The following is a 27,680-nucleotide window of genomic DNA, read 5'->3' as shown; positions in this document are numbered from 1 at the left end:
AGAAGAAAGGTTAAGCTTTTACCCCTGTAGACTTTCTTGGAGAACCAAGAATGATCACCTTGTTGGAAAGGCCTTCAATCTCCTCTTAGAATGTAGACTCTTTAACCAAGAGGCTCCAAAGTAGAAGCCCTCTACCTCACCACACCAAAATGGACAAGATATAGAAAGAAGATCAACCAAGAGGCCTTAGATGCTAGATTACCTCTTAGTTGGTCCCATTTTTGGCTAAGAAAGATGAGAGGGAGGATGTCTCTCCTACACATCAAGAACTCCAAGTTGAAATGCCAAAAACCCTAACTAGGTTTTGAGTCAAGTTTGGCTTTTATAGGAAAAAGCATACAAAGGGAGAGAGAGAATTTCTCTCCCCAAAATTCGGCCAAATGGGAAGATGGGCCTCACTTGGGTCTTTTGGATTTGTGTTGTCATACAACACTTATCCAATGGCCCAATTGGCTTTTGGGTATTTTGTCATTCTTCTTTTAAATTATATTTAAAACCCAATTCTTTATGTCAAAGTTAATTTCATAATTAACTTTTAATTATGAATTATAATTTAACCATTAAGTTACACTTATAGTCTTACTATTTGACTCAGTCAATCATGTTAACTTTGACTTTGACTTTTGACTCCTAGTTGCTTTTCTCTTCATTTGTTCCTCTGATCTCATTCAGTGAGCAATCCGTAGGTTCCTTTCAGCAAGGTAGACTCAACTTCTCTAAGTTGACTTGTGAATTAAATTTCACTATTTAATTCTTCCTTAGTGAAGGTCAATTATGATTGAACCTTTCAGGACTTCCAAAAATCATGGTTAACGCCTAGTAGCATGTCATGGTTATCCGAGCTAAATAGGGTGTAGGGAAGAACTTATTCAAATTGGAATGACTATGCAATTGAATCATTCTCTTATACAATACTTCTTATTCAGATTATTAGATAATACAATCTAATGTCGAATATCCTAATGTGAATTATTCCTTTATATGATTATCCTGGTAAGATTTAAAGACTTCTTCTTTCAAAAATCCACTACTCTGCGCAGAAATTTGATCAATCATATTCTTGCTGAGAGTAGAGATCCTTTATTGTATAATTATTTGTTTCCCAGGCTTTATTTAGAGTCCTGATAAACACCTTTACGTCATGTCTTCCACAACACAAATGTATAGTGCCCTCAAAGACAAACAACATAGCCACAAGACATCTATGATGTCTTAGGTCAAAGAATTAGTTTGCACCATTGCAATCTATGAGTTATAGTTTGACATGTGAGTAAAGACTTTCATTATAGAACTCATGTATTTGATTGCATTCAGTGTACTTGTTCTCTTACAAGCACCTACACACATATCTTGGTGTCGCCACACTCAATGACTTGAGACCTCGTCATTCTTTACATTAAGATCAGATACTATGTGTACTGGTCTTAGCAGAATATCAACACCCAATTAATACTCCTATGACCAGGAACATATTTAGAATTAGAGATCATGATAAGTCTCGATGTATACAATCTCATTACATAGTTCTCATGTTCACTTATATCTTCCTAGGACTACAGTTGTTTTACTGTTATGATAATATATCAAATATCATAGTTGAAAACAACTGGTCTTTCCCATTAAGTTATTACAAAAGATGTCCTTAACATTAATTATCATATACTTAGTTGGCTTTAAGGGCATACCACTAACAAACAGTACATATATTTTATGTTTTTTTTTGTAAGATGAACAGCCCATATATATATAGTGAGCTTATATTAAGGGATCCTTGAAATAAGCTTATTTGAGGGACACCCTTGTAGGGCCCATTACACATTGTTTTCAATGATCCAAACCGTCTAAGTTTTAGATATTCCCTCAAATATCATCTCTCGAAAAATCACTTGAATCTGAAACTATTTGATCGGTCAATTAGATGATTGTTATTTTAGTATTTTCTTGAAGCATTCGTCTATTTTGTTGCTTGCGATTAGATGCCTTAATGATTTTTAATTTTTCTGATTTTTTGCAAGGAATATGAATGAAGACTTGAAAAATAGACGGTTTGGATTGTTGAAAAAAAATTTATAGGGTATCCTAAGGGAAGCTCTCTATGTATATATATACATAGAGTTTCTATTGAGATATCCCTTAAATAAACTTATTTGAGGGACATCCTTATAGGGCCCACTCCGCATTAATTGTATTTCACTAATCCAAACCGTTTATTTTTTAGATATTCATCTAAAGATCATCTTTACAAAAAAATCACTTGAATCCGATATCATTTGACCACTCAATTGAGTTATTGAAATTTTAGTACTTTCTTGAAGCACCATATTTATTGATTTTGTAGGACACAATTGGATGTCGAAACGGTTTCCGATTTGTCTAATTTTTTGTAAGGATGATCTATGAATGTAGATTGAAAAAATAGATGGTTTGGATCGTTGAAACAAAATTCATAGGGGAGCCTAAATTATTTGAGGGATCCCTTAATAAAAGGGGACTGTATATATATTTTGGTTGCGGTTATTGATGGTTTCAATTCAGATCTCCAATACCGTTTTTACAACGCCACCTCGGTTCAGTCCAAAAAATAACTACAATTGCAGGTCAACTCAATTGAATCGTCCAATCCGATCATTAGAGGGTCGAGTTGGGTTGAGTTGGCCTAATAATATGCGAGTCTGAGTTTAAAAAATCATAAACCGCTATATATCGGATTGGGACCAAAATTGAACCAACCCAACCTATACCCAACCCTAGACAAAACGGGAACGAATCCGCTGTCTCCAATTTGGTGTCCCCTTTGTGTCCCTTCTCTAATTATTCGAAGCATGTCATATAACTTAACAGAAAATTAACTTTGTTAACTTGTTTTATTTTATCATTAAGAAAAATCCTTTAAAAATTATATAAAAAATGCCCGAGATGAAAGTGCAGTGAACTTAAAACCAATACATCACAAAATGGAAGAGATATGAGACATGAGGAATCACAATCCCTAAGAAGAAGACATCTGAATCACAAAATGAAACCCACTCATCTTTTACGTCACACAAATGCTAGAACGATGAAGAGATTGTTTGATTTATGAGAAAACAAAGGGAAGATACGTGAGTGTTGAAATCAATTTGGAGGATTCTGAGCAAAAAAAGAAAAAAAAAAAAACAAGAAATCGATTTGGAGGAGATAACTCCTATTCAACCTCTCAGTTCACAAAATCAAATGAAATTGAAATCCAAAGAAACAAATCAACCAAAACCCAAAACAAATAACAAGCCAGAACTAAAGGGACACTCCGAAACCAAAATGAAATAAAACCGAGAAGGAATCGACAGTCTGAAAGAACAGAAGCAAACTCCAAAACCCAAAGATAACTCACAAAACAGTAGAAAACAAATAGAAAATTTGGACATCTTTAACAACAAGAAGCTCTCCACAACCAAGATTCATGTCCACGTAGAAACAGCCAAAGGCACCTCACGATCAACTCGCACTTGCTCTATGGGATCGAAGGGGCATTGACTTTGGCCCTTGAAGGCAATGGCCTAGGGTTACTGTTGGGATGCGTACGCTCCTTTACTTGGTATTTGTTGAGTTTTTTATTTTTTTTAATGTCAAAAATAAAAGGAAGTTAACAGAGTTAACTCTCTGTTAAGTTATATGACACATGTCAAATAACTAGAGAATAGACATGAAGGGGAAACCAAATTGGAGACAGCGGATCCGTTCCCAAACAAAACCAACTGTGTCAAGTGGTGGGTTTTTGGGGTCCAAATTCCACCCCTAATAAATATGCACATGTATAATATGGGTAGATTGAAAATAGCGTTGTGCTTTCGCACAAAAAAGAGAGACCAACCGAAAAAACAAACAAAATTAAAGCCGCAATTGGTTGTTACCGGCCCAGCCGCACCTGCGTGGTATCAACATAACCAAACAACGTTGCGTGAAGAAACAACAGTTTTAAAACGTAATGTTCGCCCATGTACACACCTATGACCTGTCTTTCTCTGTTCAAAAGATATCTACAATGGAAACAAAAAGCCACGTTCTTGTCATACCCTAAATTCTGATATGAAGCCAGTTTCCAAATTGAACTCATGCGTACTCAAATGGGAAACTAATAAATAAGGAAGATAATCAGAAGGACAGCGCCATGACCACCAAGGCAAGAAGAAGAACCATCTCTCTATATATAAACCTTGTTTCTTGCCTTAGAAAATAATCACAAAATTCCACTTTGATTTTCAAATGGGATCCTCAAGCACTTATTGTGTTGTTCTCAACTTGTCATTCCTTGTGTTCATCTTTTTTCTGGGTTCTTCGTTTGCTTCTTTTTCATCGTCGTCGTCATCCTTGCACCCTTTAGTTTTCAACTCCAAAGTTCAACACCTTAACTACACAGCAATATCTGAGTTTAGGGTTGTGAATAGAAGATTTCTGGCTGAGTGTCCTCATCCGAGCCCTTATCTGCAAATTAGTATTAACTCAACTTCTTCTGGCCTTGGAGATGAAGAGTTCTTGAGTGTCAATGTTAGTGGTGTCCTCAATCCTTCCAAAGACGATTGGGTCGCCATGATTTCACCTTCTCATTCTGAGTATGAATTCAATATATATAATTGTACACGTTAATTATCTACGAATTTATTCATGCTTTTTTTTTTTTCCTTCATATTATTTCAATTTGTTATATATTTTTGGCTATCACATGATATGCAGTGTCTCAAGCTGTCCTTTAAATGGGATTCTCTATGCACAGACTGGCGATCTCAGCAAACTTCCTCTTCTCTGCCATTATCCTGTTAAGGTAAACAAAATTATCGTTTTCATATTACTCATGTCCTTTTTTTTCTTTTTCTTTTTAAAGAAAGAAACAAATATATATCTTTTTTTTCTCTTTGCATGTGGTCCTTTTTTTATATAAAGAAAAAAAAAAACAGAAAAGTTAGATATATGGTAATGAATTAATGTGAATATCAGCTTTGATTTGGTAGATATCGATGCCAAATAATGTGAAATTGGCACCCGACTGATACACACCACTCACTCTCCTCCTTTTATGGCGATATCGGATTCGTTTTAGAAGTTCATCGTCAACTTCTCTGTCCAACTTTTCTTTTTTTCAATTATTTTTGGCATGCGAAACCCGTATTAGCGAAAACCCAGCATAAAAAAAAGTTCTAGATTCTACAAATGGACGAGTTATACCAGTGATCATATTCCTATTCCTATAACAGTAATGATATATACAGTCCTGATCTCTTGGACTACAGGGGTCCAAGAAATTTGTGGTCACTCACCGTTGGATGTAAATTCAGTTCACTCACTCTTGCACTTCTTTGAAGAAACTTTTTTGAACCATTGGATTAATATCCAACGGTGGGTGACCACAATCTCTTGGACTCCTGTGGTCCAAGAGATCAGAACTCATGATATATATTAGGTTTCAAGAGTGTAGTGTAGTCCTAATTAATAGTTAGGTCACAAAAGAATTGCTCTTCGGTAGTAACAGAAGTTTTTAAATTGTAATGAATAAAAGCTAAAGAGAAAAAAAATATATCAAAAATAAAAAAATTTAAGAGCCACATAGTTGGAAAAAGTGGCTGGGCATGGGGCAGCCCATGTTGTCTTTAATGTACGACGTTACTAACAATGTGGCGTTAAGAAAACCATAAACATTTACGTACAAAGCCAACGAAGCACTTGCTTTGACGTTTGACAAAGCATAATCCTATGGGCCTAACAGTTTATTCCATTTGATTTTAATATCCATATCAATTTCCCGTATATTTTGTTGAGCGGATAATGATGAACCAAACATGTGGATGAGCATGAGTTAGTTGGATAAGTTCTGTGTCCATTTTCAATACAACTGTTTGGATTGTGTTTTCCTCATTATATTTGTTTGTTAGATGGTGGTGATTTTCTCAGCAACTTGATAAACAAAACATTGTGCATGTAGGGTGAGAGTCTTGGGAAAATATTAGTTGGCTTTAACAAAAATATATACGTATGTTTAGATTTCACCATAGTTAGATATTGTTATCCTTTTTAGTATAATTGTCTCTTTAATTTTAAAGTGATTTTGGGAGAGACAAAATCAAGTATGGGGAGAAGTACCTCTCGTGCTTCTTAATATGTGTTTTTAAACGATTCTAAGGAGAAGCGCCTGCTATGTGCACAGTGGCAGAGCCATTAAGGGACCAGTGTGGTCCCAGGCCCCCACTCCATTTTTTCCAATTTTATGTAACTACTATACATTAGATTAGTTGTAGGATATTTATTCTAAAATAAACAACATATTAGGTTCTCATTGTCTATAAATTAACCATAAAACTTCTTGACCTCTTATCTACTTATCTTCCTTAAACTTTTTTAATTAATTTATGATATTTGCACTAAAAACTCTAAATTTACAACATTTCTTTCTTTTTTCTTTTATTTAACTTAAGCTTTATATTTTTTTTTCCGTCCTTTTTTCATGTATGAGTTCATTGAGTTGGGTACCTTAGTGTTGGGATTTATGAACTTTTTTTTATTCTTCTCTATGTTGGAATATAAATTATTATAAGTTCAGTCTTTAATAGTGTAGACAAATTATTAAAAATATGAAATTCATGTTTCTAAAAATAAATAAGAAATTCATTACAATTATGATTGTAAAGAATGTATATAATATTATTAATTTATATCAACTGATATTATGAAGTAGGCCAAAACGTGTGGTTAGTGTCAAATTAACTTATTAAGTAGTTAGCATTTAACACTCCTCTCTTCAAATTATTTTTAAAAATTTTGTGAAGGGTCCCCTCTAATGTGAAATCCTGGCGCCGCCACTATCTTCTTCATAAAATCACTTACAACCACTTTAAAGTGATTCTCAAACAAGCCCTAAATAACCTGATTAGAAAGTACGTGAACAATATCAATATAATTAAAACAAGAATCAACTAACTCTTAATTTAGTGATTTTTTTCTTAAAGGTCGGAAGAGGTTCCGAGTCCCTCTATCTCACATTGATAAGAATAACAACAAAATAGACTGACCTGTAATATATAATATGTAGTACGTTGACATTTTTTGAAATTGCTGCAGGCAGCATACATGAGCAATGATCCTGACTATCTGAGTTGCAAGAAGAAGGAATGCAAAAAGTATCGGAATGGTCGATGCTTGGTGTCCACTTGTGGTGGTGCATTATCATTTCATGTTGTTAACATCAGAACGGACATTGAATTTGTGTTGTTTTCTGGTGGATTCGAGGCCCCTTGCATTTTGAAAAGGTCAAGCCCTGTGAGATTTGCCACTCCAAATAAGCCATTATATGGACATCTATCGAGCACAGATTCGACGGGAACATCGGTAACACTCTATATTATTTTCACTATTAATTTTGACATAGCAATAACTTATGTATATTCATAGTCTCGCAACACAATATGAAAAATTGAAAAATAAAATTTTCCCTTTTATGTGATTCTCGTCTTGAACTAATTAAGTTTAGCGTGAAGTCACTTATGAAGGCTGCAAAGTGGTTTTGAGCTTTAAGAACAGCTTAATTTAATTAACAAATTGAAGCAAGTTGATTGAAATGTCTGTTTTCGTATATTTTTCCCATAAAAAAAATATCGCTGAGATGGTTCTATCAACTTGTGAGATCATAGTTCTAACACAATGGACCATGAATTATGGGTGCAGATACGATTAACATGGGTCAGTGGTGATCAGAAACCTCAGCAAGTACAATATGGTGACGGAAAAAAACAGACGTCACAAGTTACTACATTTTCACAAGATGACATGCAAAGTCAGTTCCTCAACATCCTATATCCATATATACGTTTCTCATTAATATATATCTCGATACCTCTATAAAAGATGTGATCAACAATGTGATCATGCAAAATACAAATTCTAAAAGTTACACTAGCTTATTACCCTATGATATGGTTTTAACGTTGAAGGTCTCCTTGATCTCTAGTTTTTTTTTTTTTTGGTACCTCTTTTGTAAATTGTAGGTTCAGTTCTACCAAGTCCAGCCAAGGACTTCGGATGGCATGACCCAGGCTTCATTCATACAGCAGTAATGACAGGACTTAAGCCTTTATCTAATTTCTCTTATAGATATGGAAGGTATGTATAAACCCCCTATATCTAATTTCCACCACAAAACAAATATTTGAAAAAAGAAAAAGGAACAGAAAACACCATTCCAAAATTTCAATGAGATGTGGTGCAAGATGGAAGTGCTAAAAGTGTATTTTTTGCATTAGTTATAAAGAGCCTTTTCATCTTTCTTACCAATTCTTGAACACAAAGTGACCTTATGTATGTGGGAACGGAAAATAAATTGCAGTGATTCAGTTGGTTGGAGCAATGAAATCCAATTCCGGACTCCCCCAGCAGGAGGATCTGATGAGCTCAAATTTCTCGCATTTGGTGACATGGGAAAGGCTCCTCGTGATGGTTCGACAGAGCATTACATTCAGGTATATATGATACATTTAGTACTGCAATGCAATAACTATATGCTCATCATTCATCCACACCTAAATAATACTTGTGTGGTATGAATAGCCAGGATCCCTCTCAGTAATTCAAGCCATGGCTGAAGAAATAAATTCAGGGCATGTAGACTCTATCTTCCACATTGGAGACATTAGCTACGCCACTGGATTTTTAGTTGAATGGGATTTTTTCCTGCACCAAATAAGTCCCGTAGCTTCTCGAGTTTCTTACATGACAGCTATTGGAAACCATGAGAGGTATGCTCTTTACTACCATAGTGGCAATGCATATTGAAGAAGGGTAATGTTCTCTTACTAGACATCTCACATGTTATGTTGTAAAGCTTAATCTAGGCCATATACATTTGAATAAAGAATCAACTCTATAAATGAACCAGCAGGCGGCTAACCACATAACACACTAAACTTTCAGAAGATTTTCCTTAAGACATATGTTGACACCAAGTTGACCTCACCTAAACCCCACAATGAAATCCCACCAATTAAGGAAGTCCCATGCCCTCTCATATGCCTTCTCCATACCTCCTCCATGCCTAAAATCCCAAATCAAGGGGAGCCATATACCTAAATCCCAAAAATCATGATGACTTGCCTACTTGTAAGGCGTACATAAGCAAGAGGCAACCAGCAAGCAGAGAAGGCCGGCTTTGCCTCTCCCACTCTAAGGCTCTCTTCTTTTACTAAGGCTTTATTCCTCTCAACTGTACAATGTAAAAGCTCTCTCGTAGTCAAATACATATTCGAAGCTCCACAGTGGATGTAACCTAATTATGGGTGAACCATTCAAAATCGTGTACTTGTGTGTGATTGTGTTTTCCATCCCTAATGATGTTTATCCAAATCTATGCATGCATCAACAATATGCTTGACCATGCATTTTTCAGGGACTATATAGACACTGGATCAGTTTACATAACCCCAGATTCAGGTGGAGAATCTGGTGTTCCTTATGAGACCTACTTTCCGATGCCAACCCCGGCAAAGGATAAGCCATGGTATTCCATAGAACAAGCAAGTGTTCACATCACGGTGATATCTACAGAGCATGACTGGTCCCAAAACTCTGAGCAGGTAAAGATAATTAATCACTTCTGTAGTGCCTTGTATTTATCCAATCTAGCATATGGTATTCTCAGCTTATTTGATGTTTTTCGCTTTGTTACTCTATGCGATGGATACACTATACAGTATCAATGGATGAGAAGGGACATGGCCTCTGTTGATCGATCCAAAACTCCTTGGTTGATTTTTATGGGGTAAGTGTAACTGAAATACCTTCAGGTTTTTGTAGTATTTGTAACCGTTATTTTTGTGTGTTTGTGTGCTTCTGTTTCATTCTACATTGCAGTGATTAAGAAGTGGACTATGGTAAATTATACACAATTTACAGTTTAAATTATGTTAATCCGATTATTATGTACAAGATTATAATAATTTCAATTTGATTCTAGCTATTAAATAAGCCCATGATTTCCACCCCATCTTTTTATGTTGTATTAAATGCTTGTGACTTCTTCAAATGTTGCAGGCATAGACCCATGTATACCTCCGCAGATGGACTCTTCAGTGTTGATCCAAAATTTGTTTTTGAAGTGGAACCATTACTGGTTCAAAGCAAAGTAATTAACATCCCTCGCTAGCTAGTTTGATTATTTTTTCTGTTTTTTTTTTCATTGTTCATCTTCTCTGTGTCTTTTACTTATTTCGACGTGGAGAAAATAGAAGAGTTTCTCTTCCAAAAAAAAAAAAATAATAGCTCTTGGATTCGTTATGTGTCAAATTGGTGTTTTCTTGTTTCTTTCTAACATTGCTTTGGAAAATTGAACTAGGTTGATTTGGTCCTATTTGGTCATGTCCATAACTACGAGCGAACCTGCACGGTTTATAGGAGTCAATGCAAGGGATTGCCTGTTAAAGATGAAAATGGGATCGACACATACGATCATAGCAACTACAGTGCCCCAGTGCATGCAGTAATTGGTATGGCTGGCTTTACCTTGGACAAGTTTCCAACTGGTGTAAGTATCTCTCTCTACAACTATATACGTACACATGCACTTAAGCGAAGCTCCTGAGATGTTGCATCCCTCTTTTTCAGACAAAAATGAAACAGAAAAAAAAGTAGTTCTTTCATTGTTCTTTACATGGAATTGCATTTTGATCGTTCAGGTAAATAATCCTTGGAGCTTATCGAGGATTTCCCAATTTGGTTATCTCAGAGGATATGCCACAAAGAAGGAGATGAAATTAGAGGTCAGTATGACAGTATATGACCTTTGATTTTCATAATACAGAACATATATATGGAGAGAATTTTTTCATATACATATTATACTTAGTTCGTGTTCATCAGAAACACTTAGCTTAGCTTGAACTTCGGCAGACCTTGATGTTCTCTAAATTTCTTTCATTTTGCAGTTCGTGAACGCAGATACAAGAAAAGTTGAGGACAGGTTCCGCATTACAAAAGCAAGCTCATCTAATTAGAAACATGTAATTTCAATATATAGATGAGTTACTTCTATCTGTAAGCAATCAAGAGGTAAATGGTAGTTTTACGTTTTAACCTTGACAATGTTAGTTGATTACCTTCTCTTTTCTTTAAAATAAAATAAAAAATTGCATGTCTCCTATGGTGGCCTAATTTTGGGCCTTCTTGGTCCTACACATTTATGCTTCAATGCGTCACATGTGTCTAAAGTCCTATGCTCCAATTCTTTATTCCTTAAGTTATGTGGGATCCAATTAATGCTCAATAACTTTAATTGATTAAATTAAACCATTTTAATTTGTTTAATTTGTTTAATGACATAATTAATTAAGTCATTAACTTGTCTCACAAGTATTGGTACCAGTCAACCATTCTTGACCTGTCAAGTGTTGGGTCAACGATTGACCTTTGACTTTGACTTTGACTTTGACCAGGCCACAAAATCCCTTTTTCTCGTCTAATTCTTAATCCAATCCTTTTCGATGTACGTTCTTATAGGTTCTGATTAGCTAGGCAGTGGGTAAGTCCGACTTCTTCTAAATCAATTACGAATTATATTTCTCCATACAATTCTTCGCTATTGGTGAAGGCTAATTGTAATTATGCCTTAAGGACTTTCACAAACTATGGTTGACACTGAGGAATATGTCATGGCTACCCAAGCTAAATAGAATTCATTGGAGAACCTAGTTAGTTTGTGATTGCAATGCAATTCAGCCCTTGTCTAAAACAATACTTTATGTCACATTATTGTGATAAGGTTAACTCGTGCCAAATCCCTAATGTGACATTTCCAGGTTATATGATTCACTTGGATCTGATTGCAAACATTCTTGTTTCAATTCTCATCCTATATTTTGGCCAAAGATTCAACGAATCGTATCTCTAGAGTATTCTCCCTTTTTACTAAGAGTAGAGATTCCTTATTGTACATTCACATGCCTCTGTGAACTTGCCGGATATCCCGATGAGCACCTTTAAGTCATATCTTTTAATGTGATTGTATAGTGTTCTCAAAGATAAATGACTCGTCCACAATACAACTGTGATGTCTTAGGTCTGAGGACTAATTTGCATTATCACAACTTAGAATTACTTGTTTGACACTTATGAGTAAAACTACCACACATTTATCTCATAAAACATAAAGAGGTCAAACATCATATTACCATAATACGAATAGTCATATATATATATATATATATATATATAAGCAACCAAGTGGTTTTATCATACAAACTATACGACTATATTCTAAAACATGAAGATAGTAAATAAGTACTTTATACATTACCAAATATACTAAATAAGTTCATAAGTACTATTAAGACCTCCATGAGGTGAACAAAATAAACATGATAAATGATCCAAATCTCAGCACGATCATCCTTCATGAGCATCCTACTTGTTCCCAATCTCTAGAGCAACATCAGCTACAATAGATCAAATATTGTTATCAAACTCAAGTAATGTATAAACAATTGTTTAGAGTTAAACAGCAAAGTGATAAGCCTGGCAGTTCCTCTTCCAATGTCCATCTTTGCCGCAATGAAAACATGAAGGACTAATCACAATTAGCCTTCGCCAATAGGGAGAATTGTATAAAGGTATACAATTGACATTTAGTTTAGAAGTAATCATTCTTACCCACGGCTTTGTTAATTAGAATTTATAAAATCACACACGGAAAAGGTATGGATCGAGAATTGAAAAGAGAATAAATGATTTTGCGGCTTGGTCTAAGTCAAAGGTCAAACCATTGACCCGAGACTTGACGCGGTCAACACAAGGTTGACTAGAACCAATGCTTGTTAGACAAGTTAGTGATTTAATTTATTAAGGCATTCAATCAATTAAACTAATTAGATTAATTTAATGAATTAATTAAAGTTATGAAACTTTAGTTTTGGTTCTATATGACTTAAACATTAAAGAAAAATGGACCTTATAGAATTAGGCAAAGTGTGACACATTATAAGATTAATGTGGTAGACCAAAGAAGCCCAAAAAGGCCAAGAGATGGGGGTGCAACACATGTGTTCTCTTTAGGGGCACATGTGTGACAATATGTCTCTATATAATTATAGTCATAGCACAACACCTTCTTCAGGTTTTCAAGTTGGCCATTTAGTAAGAGAGGAAACATCAAACCTCCCTCCCAATCACTACCTTGGCCACCCCATAGAGAAGAAACGCTAGCACCTCTTCTTCTCTTGGTTCCTTATTGTCTCATTCTCATTCTACCTCAGTGAAGATACTTTGGGGAGGCATAATCATATTGTGCCTATTGGAGAACAAGGTGGAGAATCAACAACTAAGGGACAACTCCCTCTACTTGAATACCATTTTGGGATTCAAGATACGCTCCAAAGATAACCTCACTTTCGACATTCTCTCTAATATGTGATATTAGTGTCAAAGGTGCAAACTTTCATAAACCTACAAAGATTGGGACCTAGGTTGAAACTTGCATGAATCTCTAGCTTTTTCTTGCTTCCGCCTTTATTTGATTTCATATTTGATACGCATGGGCTAAATAATTTATTCTCTTATAGCTTCTAGATAGAAATCCCTACACCTAATTTTCCCTTCATCCAATTCCGGAAGAAATCAGTAGCGAAATTATTAGAAGGTGTAAGGGTCTTCCCTTAGCTGCAAATTCACTTGGGGTTTTGTTGCATGGTAAAAGAAATTATGATGAGTGTGATAACATACTGAAGAGTGAAATATGGGACTTGCAAGATGAGGATGCCATTCTTCCGGCTCTGAGATTAAGTTATCATCATCTTCCTTCACATCTATTTTGCGTATTGTCCCATTTTTCCCAAAGCTTACGAATTTGGAATATCATAACTAGCTTATGATAAATTTTAAAAAAAAAATTGAAGCTTTAATTCCTATTTCCACTAAAAAAACACACAGAAAGGAAAACATGTGAGAATCAAGAGACGATTCTTCTCTCCACCCTAATAAAAACACTTCAACTTCTTCTGATATTTATTTCTCGTGTGTGCCTTTTAGTTGACAGGCAAAGGGAATTGCCTAGCGAGAAACTTTTATAAGCCTTGGTCCTACAAGAATAATGCTTTCTTGTGTACCTTTGTTCAGATAGAACAATGGCGAAAAGGGAGGAGGGGGAAAAAGATGACTGAGGAGGAAGACAGGGGTCAACTTGTATCCCTAGGTTTTCATTTTTATTTACTATTATTACCCTTATTATTTTGTAGATTAGGACTCAAAAGGGTTGTTTTTGGTAAAACAAGGAGTATGGGTTTGTAGATTAGGACTCAAAAGGGTTGTTTTTGGTAAAACAAGGAGTATGGGTGAGGGTGTAAACTACTAATAACATGTGCCCTTACATTATATCCAATGGCTTTTATTAAAGAGTTCCTCCAAAGTCCTCATTTTTAGGTCCTTAGGCGAGCGGGACTGATACACTTTCTTTATATTTTTTGCTTGGAAAAATTTAAATCTAAAACCCAACCCGTTCTATACTATAGAGCCAAAATGCAACTCACCCACCATAGTTGAATATACAAGATTGCACAGATTGTGCAGAACAAGCAGAAGATTGTGCCTTTCCTAAGAGTGCAATTGAAGTCAAACGACATTCAGTTCAGAAACGTTGTACAGCAAGCTATTTTTTATAACAATGAACTGGACATGTTATTTACATTGAAAGATTGGTAGCTTACAAGAGCACTCTTCCATTAAAAAATTAACAAATTAACAAAAAATTGAAATAGGAGATACGAAACAATCAGTTGCCCCAAACCAAGTGAAATATATTCTTACTAGCACCCACATTGACGGCATTGTTACTCTGGGTTCTAAGCATCTCTTCTTGTGCACGGACATCACCCTCCTAGTCAATAACATATGATTAAACTTGAGTACAACCAAAGTGCCAAAAACGGCTCGGCTCATTTCACCACCCATTATACAGCATAAATTATTTTAACAAGTTTTTAAAAAATAAAATTTTAAAAAGAAGATTGTATAGGTAAATAGATCAATGCCATTATATCATTAAATCATTGTTATATAAGAATGGTGACATACCCAAACAGGTCTCAAGGAACATTTCAAGATTTTCTATTCAACAATAAGGAGAAAAGAAAAATCAACAATAGATTCCAACATCAATAGAATCTCATGAGTCATGCATCCCAGGACATTGCGCATGTGTGAAAAATATTTTACTTTTCCTGTTTTAACATCCCACTTGTAACACATAAAAAGGCATAGCAGCACACTTAAAAAAACAATAAACAATAAACAATAAACAAAAAAAGAATATAACAGCTCCTGCGTTGCATCTAATGGCTACTTGCAACTCTCACCCCTAGAAAGTCAAACATTTTATCCATCCATATGACAATTATGATTCCAAATGAAAAGATTGGGATAATCTTAACCATACAATACCAACATATAATTTCAAACACTACACAAAACATGATGGACTGAATAATTTTGTATGAGATCTCAGAATTCTTCAAACAAACCCTATATCTTTAACCACTTTCAGAGAGTATCTTCGTTTGAAGACTCATCAAATATAGTTATTTCGCTTACATTTTATGCAATATAACCAATGCTTTTGAATCACTCTGTGGCACAACAAGATAGAACAATAAAAAACAGTTGACCCTATTTGCACCCGCCTTTAATCACTCCCCAAATTTCAAAAATCCCATATTTTTTTCCTTTTCATTTAGTTTTAAAAAAATGAAAATATTATATTTTTCCTCCCTTCCCTGTGACCATGGCATAGGCAGTGTTGACTCTTTTTTTTAAAAACTAAAGTTTAAAGAAATCTTAAAAATAGAAAATTAATGAAGGTAAAATGGAAAATTATAATACCTAGAAATTTCTTCTTTTCTTGTTTTCATGTTTATCTATAGATCAGTGACCATGTTGGATGTCCAAGACATTAGGGTTGATTTTTTCACATTCCCCAAGGGTGGGGCACCCACAGTTGGTTAAAACAGATATTGCCTAACACATTTAAAATTCCAACCCAAGGGAAGGACTTACAAGTAGAGAGTAGGCACGGGCAAGAGATAAAAGCGTTGGGTACAAATCCAGAACAGCTATGGCAACGTCCTCAGTTACCTGGGGGACCTGCATACATGATTGAAGAAGTGTGTAAAGTTTGTTCACCATTTTCTCACTATCCTAGTTCTCAAGATTAAGCAATAACTCAGCTATGTCATATATACTGTTTCAAAAGAGATCAGGAACCATTTACCCAATTTTTCATCCAAAATGCCATTCACGTACTATGTTAAATGGAGTTTTTATGCTAAAAAGGACATGCAGAAGGGGAAATTTTTTCACTTACCTTCATAGAAATGCACCTTTTAATTTACTAGGTTCTATAAATCCATATATATACACATATATCCAAAAGGAGAAAAAAAACAATGCATGACCCATAGAAATTAATTTTATCCATAATTCTTTTTTTAATGGAACATAGTTTGTTACATACCAATAGTAGACCCAAGACTGCTTGTCAAATGAGGGATGGTAATCCTTTCTCTCAAAAACATTACATACCTGCATGAGCTGAGTGGCAAAAACGTCACTGACTGTCATTTTATCCAGGTCTTGGCACCTTTTAACAAATTCATCAAAAGGAGGACAAACCCCAGCACGTATACATTGTTCCTCAGAGAATTCTGAATTGTAATACTGAGTTATTGCTTGAGTAAGATAGACATACTTCTTCAATGTATCAGCCAAGCCAATAGTTCTCTGAACATCAAATCCCTCCAAAATCTCAGTTGTGAAACAGCTGCACAATATGAGATTTATAACTGTTGAAGATGGATTCAAATAATAATAATAATAATCACTCTTCGCAAATCGTTAGGACATCAGTATTAGGATTATTCTATTATTTATTTTCCGTTATCACCCAAAGGAATTTGAGATGTGCAACATCATGGATGGTAATCTTAAAAAACTTGAAAGGCAAATTGAAACTGGAAACGAAAGGATCTTAGGATGTCAAATGATGTTTAAAACTAACATCTACAAAGAAGGTGCAAATATATGACACTTTCTTATAAAAGTTTCACATCTAAAACCTATTGAATAACTAAATTGTTACAGCACCCTTACACAAGCTTACAGAGCATGGAATATCTGCCAAGGGGCAAAGGTGATCTTACTTGCACCACATAGGGCAGTGAGCAAGGTTTTATGTTGAATATTCTTTTTGAAGGCTATTTGATGCCTAAAGGTTGGAAATTAGGGTTCCAAAAGTATAGCAAAGTGGTTTTGTTTGGATGGAAAGGGACTGTTATAAGAGATGTGTGCCCTTGAACAGTACCAAACTCTGGATGACTTATGGTCTTAAAAGCAAACTATTACTACACTGATGCAGGTTGTACTGAAACAGATGGTTAGGAAAAAATCATCACTGAAAATACTTATGACTGATATACATATTGCAAGGTTCATTTCCTAGTTTAACCAGGATGATTTGATTTAAAATTGTTTATGGTAAGTAGTAGTAAATGTAGCTTTAAAGAATATTCACAGAAATGCTTACGCTGTTTTAATGCTTTCTGCTGCTTCTGAAGTATTTGGATCACCTTCCACAAGATATATCAGTTTCTTCAGCCCGCACCTCTAACAATATGCAATTGAAGGACCAAACATGTCAGAATAATGTGCAAAGTGATATATTTTAACAGTAAATCCAAAATTCTCAGGCAACCAGAACATCAAATGCATTTAAAGGCTCACTTGAAGAAATAAATTTCTTTAGTAGACATGAGACAAAAGAGCCTAACATGAGTAGGCAGAAGCAACCCAACAACAGAGAAACACAAATCAACAATTGTTCTTTTTCATTATATTGCACATAAAGAAGAATGTAATGAATGCATCTCTCAATCAGTTATAATGATTCAAACAAAAGCTATGGAGTGAATCATGCCATCCTCGCACAGGATGATACTTTATTCTCATTCAAGCACATGAAAAACCCTATAAATTCCAGAATATTCAAACATTAAAAGCATGATTTTCTTTAAGTGTATTAACATAACGTGATATAAGGCATCAATGCATTGCAACAAAGTCTGCAAAACAGATAAATTCAATCTCAATTAATGTACCCTACCAAGTAACTAAACCAATCAGCAAATTTAGCATTCATAAGCAAAGCTAAACTAAATAGTAATCCCAGTTTGCAGCAATAAATTCATGTTAAAAAGGAAACTGATGCTCCAGTAAGACATGAACCCAGCATGGGAGGTCATAACAAACATTGCCCCAGAAAATACTACTTTTCAATAGTTCTTGCTCAAAACTCTATCTCATGCGTTTTCTTTAAACTAGGAATGCTTCCCATCATTTCACTTTTTTTCTTCATACCCAATATGATGCTATCAATATGCATAAAACCTTTTAATCCATTTACTTTAAACAAGAAAAGAAAACATACGATTATTTTCAACACCTACCAAACAACATCATCTACAAAGACTGGGAAAATAAAAGTAACATAGATGGGTACCAAGAATAGGCAAGTGGATCTGGCCTAAACCTTTCAGGCACCAAATTGCTTGCCCGAGTACATGTATAAAGACATATATGGCTGATTCCCTAAAAAACTAAATTAGATGCAAACAACGAATTCTGCAAGTACATCTGGCCTTAAATTTCAGACACCAAATGGCTGGCCTAAGTACATCTATCGAAGATATATGGTTAGGTTTATCAATTCTTCATTCTTGGGTTGCATATACTTAACTTATGACAGGAGCAAACAAAAATGTTACAAAAATCCCCAACAAGGGATAATCATGTCACGTTGAATATAATAATATCCATACATGAAGGGAGAAAAGAATAAGAGCAATCACCAATAACAAAATGTTTTCACTTTTCCGTCTTCTTCGCAAGAAAAGATTTCAGTCTTTTATTCTGATATTCTTCATTTCATAGTATAACATGTAAAATTAGTAATTTAATATTTAGCAACAAAATGCACTACAGGCAGATTGATATTAAAAGGTAAAGGTAAAGGTAAAGCAGGAGAAACGCCAAGTTTTCACAATAAAACTGTCAAATAATAAGCATACAAACAACAGATGAAAGATATAATAGCAAACTTCGTATAACTGATACAAATAAAACATATAGTCTTTCCAATACGAATCAATACCAAGAGTCTCAATTTCTGATCCCTGTAACGGTTGTCTCTAATTGAACTGCGTAAGTCATCGACATTCTTCCTCTCAACAATAAAATCAAGTACATATTCGCTCTCAAGATGCTTATGGCGAGCTATCCAGATTCCATCTCCAACTGGTAACCTCCTAACCTGTAGAAGAGTCAGTTCGTTAATTATAGTTTGCAGATAGTTTGCAGTAAATGGAGAAGATATTAAAGCAACAATTTGGACAAGTACCTCTCAAGCTAGTAAGCCAAAATTAATTACAATGTAAAGTAACAATTAGAAAACTCACCACATTATTCTAGACTTCTACGTATGATGTCATTTAGGTCAATAATCACAACAATTTGAGATTCAAAGCAGCAACCATACTTAAAGAAGACTACAACAAACCCAAAACATAATGAACCGAAGAGTGAAAATGTTCTTGGAGCCAAATACTTTAAAAAGAGTTCTTAAAATCCCAGCTGAATTTTATGAATATCAGCCAAAAAAACCCCAACTTGAGCTCGGAATTAATGCAATTGAATTATTTAGCAAAAAGTAAAACCAATATGTATAATGGACTATAAGATGGGAAGCAAATGTTCTCAAGTCTATCACTATCACATCATGCATTGCAACAGAACAATATGAAGAGACATTGAGTAAAGTGCTACATAGAGGAAACTGAAATCCCAAGGTGGATTCTTGCTCAGTAGAGGATAGTGGAAGAGACCAAAGTACCCCAATTGCTAGACTCACACGTTTCTAAAACAACATACTCTAAAGTCTAACCCCAGGGTAGCATAGATGCAGGTAGTCCCCAAACCAAAAGGTTTCAAGCATAAGAACGACAAATGCCTGTAAATAACTCAGAGGCAATAATATTATTGACAGTTCTCTACAGGTATATAATCTACAAGAGAAGAACAAAATCCACAGAACCAGTACATTTAAAAAAATTATTTAACCCGTAAAATAATAGGGATACAACAAAGGTTTCCTCATTTTATTTAAAAGTTCAAGCCTACTCAATCATGAAGAAGCAAAATATGCCAAACACTATACAAACAAACAAAAAGGTAATAAAAGAAAGCACCACAAACTGCCATTGATATGTGAAACCAATACAGACAAATGATATACAACAGTACAAATTCTAGTTAATGTTCAATGTAAACCACTAGAAGAACTAACATATAAAAGACTACAAGAACTCACCTCTATTTTGATTTTGAATTGAGAACGAACATTCTCAATAATTCTCCTAGACCGCGATCTAAAATCACAATGCATATACAATTAATCACAGTAGTTAAAAACACCAGCAAAAGCTCAATGTATAACAAACTAGTCCTACACTGCATTCTCAAGGACATGGAAAAAAAAAAAAAAAAATTGTAGTAATAATTGTCATATTACCAATTCTTTGTATAAAACTAAAAACAAAAAATCATAAAAATCAAAAGAGCCCCAAAACCAACAGCAGCCGCAGCTCCTCCCTCTGATGACGGCGAATAGCCAGCCGCCACTCCCCCTCCTCTCTCTTTCAACCTTGCCACCGATTTCAGATCTGAAGGCGGCAAGGTCGCCAGCCACCCTAGCAACCAATGCAGTAGGGGATAGTGAGAATAAGAGAAACAGAAAGGAGGGGAGTGGCAACTGCTGAGTCCTGTCTGGGACTAGCCAGAGTCAAAGTGAGGAGCCACCAAAGGTGGGGATGAGCTTGCTGTCGGGTTGGGGGGTCAGGCTATTTTTTTCCAGTTTTGTAAGGGGTCAAATGGGGAGTTTGGGGACAAAGCCTATTGAGCAAACAATAGGATTCATAGAGAATTTCCCAGATAATTATTGGCATAACCACAAAGCTGTTTCGGTGTCAAGACAGAATAACGACTATCTTTAACTAGCTTCATCATTTAAAAAAGTATGGCAGATGTAAAAATCATAAGTTACTGACCCCTGAGTAGCAAATTGTTCTCGATCATCCAATACCAAGATTACTTCATATGCATCCTCAAATCTCTCCCCAAAGCTTAGAGGTGGTATGGATAAAACACTCGAACTTGCTTCATAATTTTCCGAAGTAGGCTTTGGCACAGGATGACTCTAGGAAAGCCAACAAGTCAATGAGCAACATATAACAGTATACTGGAAAAGATGAATTTGATTGTAAGAAAAAATGTCTACAACCATCTGCCCCCTAAAGTATTATTTGTAGTAAAAGTCTCATATAAACACAATTTTAATGCGTTCAATTTGACATGATATTTTCAGAGCTAAATCCATTCAACGAAAGCCACAATATTTAAAAACAATTACCCGACGAATCTAAGCCTCATGTAAATTTGAGGTTCTGCACTATAGGCAGATTTTGGCAGAAGCACTGAGGTAGCCTCACTAAAATATTCTATGAAAAAAAGAAAACACAAACAAAAAGAAAGCAGTCAAATAAAATTAACCTTAGTTTTTTTTTTTTTTAATGCACTATTTATTATAACATTTGGAAAATAAGATCTGGTGTACTTTAAACTGAGAAGAACATCACATTTTTGTTAACAAGAAAAGGAAAAGCCAAACCATCAATTTTCTCTGTACAAATTTTCCCCAAGAGTCATTTTCAAATGTTTTATATTATATTTTAACAAAATAATTGTCTATCAAATTTTAGTAAATATATCTGTTTCATCTATGTAAGTGAATGGTTACTTATTTTCACAACTTATTCGTTTTACTTAATGACTCCTCTTTCAGCTTCAAAGGCTGGAAAAAAAATGGGGGTAGATGGTTCAAATTCCATGATTCTATCCCCATTATGCAGTACTTGGTACATGACATATGTATCAGTCAAATATGCAAGATATGCCCCTGGAATAGTGTTATCATCGTATTTAAACCGAATTGACACATCACATACAGAGGATGAACAAGCTCTGAACGTAAAAGACTTTGATACTGGCTCGTCAGAATTAATCTTCGCCACATGTCCACCATCGCAAGAAGAGGTGGTCAGCCTATTCTCACTCATTACACAATCTCTATGACCTGAGCAATTATAATGAGCTTTATAAGAAAGGGGGTTTAGATGGTTTTGGAGAATTGGAGCATCTCACTATGACTTAGCATCTTTACAGAGAAAGCTTACCATCTGCAACCGTGTAAGTGATTGGTTCTGCACAAAGATCTTTCCTTAAAGTCTGAGACTTCAAATGCAAACCATAAACTTCTTCTTCGCGAAGACGACACAGAACGGATGGCCATAGTGAAGACATTTCCTTGCCAAGGGAACTTTCTGAAACTTCAGTAAAAGCCTGAACAATCTGTTCCTTAGAATACCCCATGGGCATAAACTATAGAAAAGAGAAAATGAATCAAGACAAAATATTGACCTAGAAAAGAGCAAATAATTATAACATGCATGCACTTCAAAGTGCTATGACCAGGTGCACAAGAAGCAAAACAATGTAACATTTCATGTATTTCTATATAGTTCACGCTCAATGAAAAAAATTTAAATGAAAGGAAAAGCAAGAGAGATATCAACTGAAGCTTATGGATATCGTCTCAAAAATACTTGGTTATGAAGTTGAATAGAAACCGGACATGATATTTCCCCAAAAAGATAAATTTAAAACAAAACTTCAGGGCTCATTCTGTAACATTTTCTATTTGTTATTGTTTTTTAAGTTTTAAACAAAAATTGGGAAGGAGAAGTGAAGAAAAGTGAGAAGAGAGATGATGGATGCGAAAGATGTGAAGGAGAGGGGAGAAATATATAGAATTATGTACACTTCTTCGTTTTGTCATGACCTCTCTCATTTCTCATCTATCTCCTTTCTTCCATGCTTTTCTTCACTATCTCTTTTACAAAACAGAGTTTTAAATAAATTTTTTTAAAATGTAAATATAAATATGAGAATATAAAATATAAAAACTGGAAACCAGAAACAAAAACTTACAGAACAGGGCCTCAATAATGTGCCTGTTTTATTAAGTTGAGGTTATTGAGCTTGAAATACATCATTGGGCTTGTTTCTACATGGATGATTAAGCTTTTGAGATCAACTATTACCTAAAATGATGGGTTTATATGTCAATCAATTCTACTGTTTGAACCTATTGACTCTTGTTTCTGGTAGAGTGACATTTTGCTTAACCAACTCACCAATGTTCTTACTATACCCTTAACCCTAATCCTATCCTTTTATTTTCCTAAGCATTAGGTGGAAACCCCTCAGATGTGGATGAGCAATGTCTGGGGCCCCTAGGTTGGTTGGCTCAGGTGGAAACCCCTCAGATGTGGATGAGCAATGTTTGGGGCCCCTAGGTTGGTTGGCTCAGGTGAAAACCATATTTGGTTGGCTTCGGTTCCGCAGCAAGTCTAGAGACATCAAATAAGATGACAACACATAGAAAAACCTTTTTTGAGAAATAAAAAAATAGGGTCGACTTCCACAATTTCACAAAAATGGTTATGGAACCCCAGCCCTGAACCCTGTTAACAAAGATAAAGGAAGCCAACTCGGGTAGGTCGAGTCAGGCAGACAATTTTCGGTCTCATTAATATTATTCCCACCCCTAGAAATAAGTTGTTTATGTTTATTCGTAATTCAACTGAAAATATTCCCACAAAGATGTCTATGAAATTAGATGGTTAAAAGATGAACATATAGAAATATAGAAATAAAAGGCATCCACTAAGAACAAATACACAAGAACATCGGGGGGGGGAGGGAGAGGGGTGTGTCTTATTAACTTTGTTTTTCTGCAACAAAATATTCATTTGATTGACAATCTGAAAGATAGGCAAACAACGTAAAAATAAAACTCCATCCAGGATGTAGATGACCAGAACAAAATCTCCTCTTTCAAATCCAATATCAATATCAATTTATAATCAAGTGCGAACCACAGCCCATGGCATGACTGGATATTGAGGGAGAAAGAAAACTCATATTAAAGGGTTGGTATCAGCTGAACTGAGCAACTAAGACCACACACTTTAATTAATATGCTTAACCTTGGAAAGGAGTGTGTTCAGAAAATAATATAAAAATCAACTGATTATTGTTCCCAGTCCACAATTCAAGATAAACATTAAAAGCTAGCTAGATATGTACCTTGTCAAGGTATTCCCGTGGAATATCAAACGGTTTCTCCTGCCTACTTAGATTAGTGGGCAACAATGTCACCTCTGTGGCTGAGCCCGGATGAGCAAGTCCCTGATGTGAAATATTGTCCACATTCAGAACAGAAGGCCCTTTGGCATTAGCAGATTGTTCTATAGGCTCTGCCAAACCAGACCTCATGAGACATTCACGTGCAGCTTCCTTACCTTCTTCAGTAAGCATGTACCTACAGTGTCGGCATGCATTACACATCTGTTAATGTGCAAATGCAATCAAAGTGAAACTTGACAACTTCCAGGAACTGCTTGATGTAATACTTGATTTCGCAGAATTTGGTACAGACAAGTACAAACTCATATTGAAACTAACCATATCACAAACAAGGTTCCAGAGCTGGCATTCATATATTAGCTAAAGCCACTTATCAAATGTTATTTACCTAAAAAGAAAATATTTGCCCATGTGCCAATGGACAAGACATTCTTCTATTAAATGGCAAGAATTAAGTACTACAACTCATCAATGATTCTAATAAATTCCACATCATAGTCTACTTGTGAATCATCATTCACATCAAAGTATACCTTTCCTACTGTATTTTCTTAATGGGGAATGATTTTGTAAGCAATTCAACTTTCATAAAGACACTTTGATTTATTTATTACTCCTGAAACAATCGAAACATTTCCACGTAAAATTGTAAAAAGTGCATAAGGCTAGAGATTTTGCCATTCAAATTTACAAGTTTTGAGGAAGAAAAACAATATAAGATACTTAAATAGTTCCTTGTTAGCATAAAGTAAAACCAAATAAATATAAATGAAGAAGAAGAAAAAAGCCATACTTTGCGGGGCAACTTGATTTCACAGCCAGTCCCTTGGTTATCAATGTTGTCATGCAGGACCATCCACTATACCATTCCTTTGCAGAACTCGCAAAGTGTCCAAGTTTTCCCTTTCCCTTCTCTGGCCTAAGAAAAAACCAGGTCTCAGAACATCACAATTAAACACAAATGACAGAAATTTGCGGAACTGATATAATGAATCACAACATACATAATTGGCACACGAGAAAGTCCACTTGCTTCAGCTGCATCAATAAGCTCCTGTTTACGCATAAATTCATTCCCATTTTCAGTTCCCCTGAAAAGCTTATCATTAACTCCAACTTCCAAAAATTTGATAAAGCACATTCAATTAAAGCTGTGAGTGAGTGCTTGCTTAGTTAAATAACATTCCAGTTTACCTGTAAAGTGTGATCAATAATGCATATGCCACAGAATTCTTTTGTGGAAGATAGCGCCTGCTTCCTTTGTTTCTCTTACCTAAAACACATGCATATTTGACAGCAAAACGAATCAATTTAACATTAAATCAAGTACAGAGAATGTAAAGCTAATGAATTATTAAAAGTACCCTTTTTTGTTAAGTCTTCTGGTTCAGAACTGCTTGAACCGGTCTCAAAAAACCCTTGCATAAGCCGCAGAATCCACTTCCCCACACCCCTGCACCAACATATGAATGGTGCATGTCATTCCAATAAAATAAATCATGAAATTGCAAACCCCTAAACAGCTTCCAAAATAATCAAGACATTTTTTATTCTTCTAGACAAGTAATAATAACTCGATATCATTTTTTGAGTTTCCAATGTGAAGACCTCTTCCTGAAAATGATATGAATTAGATTCAATTTTCTCATTCCATTCTTATTATTTCAGCTCCCTACAAGGTATGAATAAGCACGGAGACAGAAATGCAAGGATGTACGGGCTATAGCCCATTCTAAATTTTTGTAAATGCAGTAGAAATCTCTATTTCTATTGCAGTTTCTTACACCCAGAGAAATTCAAAATTATTGTTGACAGGAAAAATGGAGTACATTATCATCGCATACACATATCTACTCTGTTTTACATACTAATAATAATCATGCTTTATTTTTTGTCCGAAAAGTTTTCTCCAAGAGCAAGGCAATGCCAACTTGCTAATATACATGTAAAAAAAATATGGCCAAAAATTTTATCTTAAAATAAATTAAACACATTTTCTAAATTTGCTGCAGTGACATTAGCCGTCTTGCAAACAATGCAAACGTTTCTATTTTTTAAAGGTCCCTTAATTTCTTGCTCTTCCCACCCTCCTCTCATCCATTCTACCCCCTTTTTCATTCATTTCCCCACTGTCACTTCTATTTTTAAGTAATTAAGAAAACTAAAACCTGGACGCGAAGAATATTACAAAATGGACCTAAGATTTTATAGTGTTATGTAAAATGCATAGAATAGGTATAGTTAGTTTTTAGAGTATATAATTTCTGCTTTTAAATGAAATTCATCATATTGTTTGAACTTTTTTTAGGAACGTATAATTTCAAAGAAATAAACTAGACTTCACTGAAATTTCCACAATTTTTCACTTTGGAAAAAAAATATTAGTTCCTAATGTAAGTCCAGCCCTGTCAATTTTAAAATCCTGGATCCATCCCTGGGTAAGAGAAAAGAATGAAATTTTGTCTTAACCACAATTTTTCCACAGCCAAACAGAGGAAACTTCACATTGATTATACTGCTGTAACCAAAACAAAACAAAAAAATTCTTGGGTAAGACTTGTTTGGCATATCAACAATAAACTCTCAATAAAATATTTTTTAAAATCAAGAAATTAACAATAAGCTGAAGTTACATAATCTCAAGGATATCTTATTCCACAAAAGTACATAAGCTCCTGTGAAAAAAAAAATTACAGTTCAACTTCAATCACTATACCTTGGCAGAGTGAACAAAATTAAACAAAATATATGATCAAAACCACTAAAACCAAGATTATAACTTCAGCATCATAAATTGTCCATAAAACTAAATAAAAATTCTTTAATTGGTTAAGATTATAAACCTCACAATTGACAATCTTCCATTCCAAGAATGACCAAAATTAAACCCTGATTAAATATAAATGCAAACTTTCTTGAGAAATCAAAACAGAGCTTATAAAACTCACTTGATATGGGAAAACTCTTTAAGGGTTTTAATAGGGTTCTTGGAGTTGCAGACATTGGAGTAAGCCTTAGAAAGAGTCATTTCGATGTTCTCGGAGATGCCTTTAGGCTTTTGCTCGGCCATTTCCTGCCACTTGCGTAGCATGTACGCTGCGAGCTCTTCGTTCTCCGGGCACTTGCTCACCATGCGCTTCTGCTGCTCCATTGAATTGGGATTTTGGGGTTTTCGGAGAGAAGGATGGGCGTTGAGGGTGGAAGGAGGACTGAGGAGGGAGCTTGAAATTGAAATTGTGGCATTCTTGTGAAAAGACCGATGTGTCCTCTTTACCAAACGGCGTGGCGGTGGCGCGATGTAACTTAATTGT

General features: G+C 35.0%; 2 protein-coding genes across 5 annotated transcripts; one reads left to right on the top strand and one right to left on the bottom strand.

Annotated features, from left to right (window-relative positions):
- LOC18786762 (probable inactive purple acid phosphatase 27) lies at positions 4,069-11,152 on the top strand. Its single transcript, XM_020556210.1, has 13 exons — positions 4,069-4,589; positions 4,711-4,798; positions 7,087-7,353; positions 7,690-7,798; positions 8,010-8,124; positions 8,348-8,480; positions 8,569-8,756; positions 9,404-9,590; positions 9,708-9,775; positions 10,048-10,138; positions 10,349-10,537; positions 10,689-10,772; positions 10,938-11,152. Exons 1-13 carry the CDS (start codon positions 4,243-4,245, stop codon positions 11,004-11,006), a joined length of 1,935 nt encoding a protein of 644 aa, XP_020411799.1. The 5' UTR covers positions 4,069-4,242; the 3' UTR covers positions 11,007-11,152.
- On the bottom strand, positions 14,621-27,629 carry LOC18786649 (crossover junction endonuclease MUS81). Of its 4 annotated transcripts, none has more exons than XR_002270040.1 (16): positions 27,318-27,629; positions 25,734-25,822; positions 25,564-25,642; positions 25,374-25,460; positions 25,163-25,288; positions 24,310-24,544; positions 22,335-22,539; positions 22,107-22,234; positions 21,150-21,298; positions 20,414-20,471; positions 19,199-19,357; positions 17,576-17,655; positions 16,742-16,813; positions 16,508-16,584; positions 16,051-16,137; positions 14,786-14,875 (listed from the first exon to the last, which is right to left on the bottom strand). XR_002270040.1 is itself a non-coding variant. In XM_007220151.2 (15 exons), the coding sequence occupies exons 1-15, from the start codon at positions 27,518-27,520 to the stop codon at positions 14,771-14,773; spliced, it is 2,028 nt and encodes a 675-aa protein (XP_007220213.1). In that variant the 5' UTR covers positions 27,521-27,623; the 3' UTR covers positions 14,621-14,770. The 4 variants fall into 4 exon arrangements, 1 of the variants encoding a protein (XP_007220213.1); XR_002270041.1 differs by having other exon boundaries at positions 16,576-16,584; positions 27,318-27,628; XM_007220151.2 differs by having other exon boundaries at positions 14,621-14,875; positions 16,576-16,813; positions 27,318-27,623.

The sequence above is a fragment of the Prunus persica genome, chromosome G2 (genome assembly GCF_000346465.2).
Source record: "Prunus persica cultivar Lovell chromosome G2, Prunus_persica_NCBIv2, whole genome shotgun sequence".
Classification (NCBI taxonomy): domain Eukaryota; kingdom Viridiplantae; phylum Streptophyta; class Magnoliopsida; order Rosales; family Rosaceae; genus Prunus; species Prunus persica.
The sequence above is the reverse complement of the archived record's forward strand: the minus strand, read 5'-3'. Positions and strand labels throughout refer to the sequence as shown.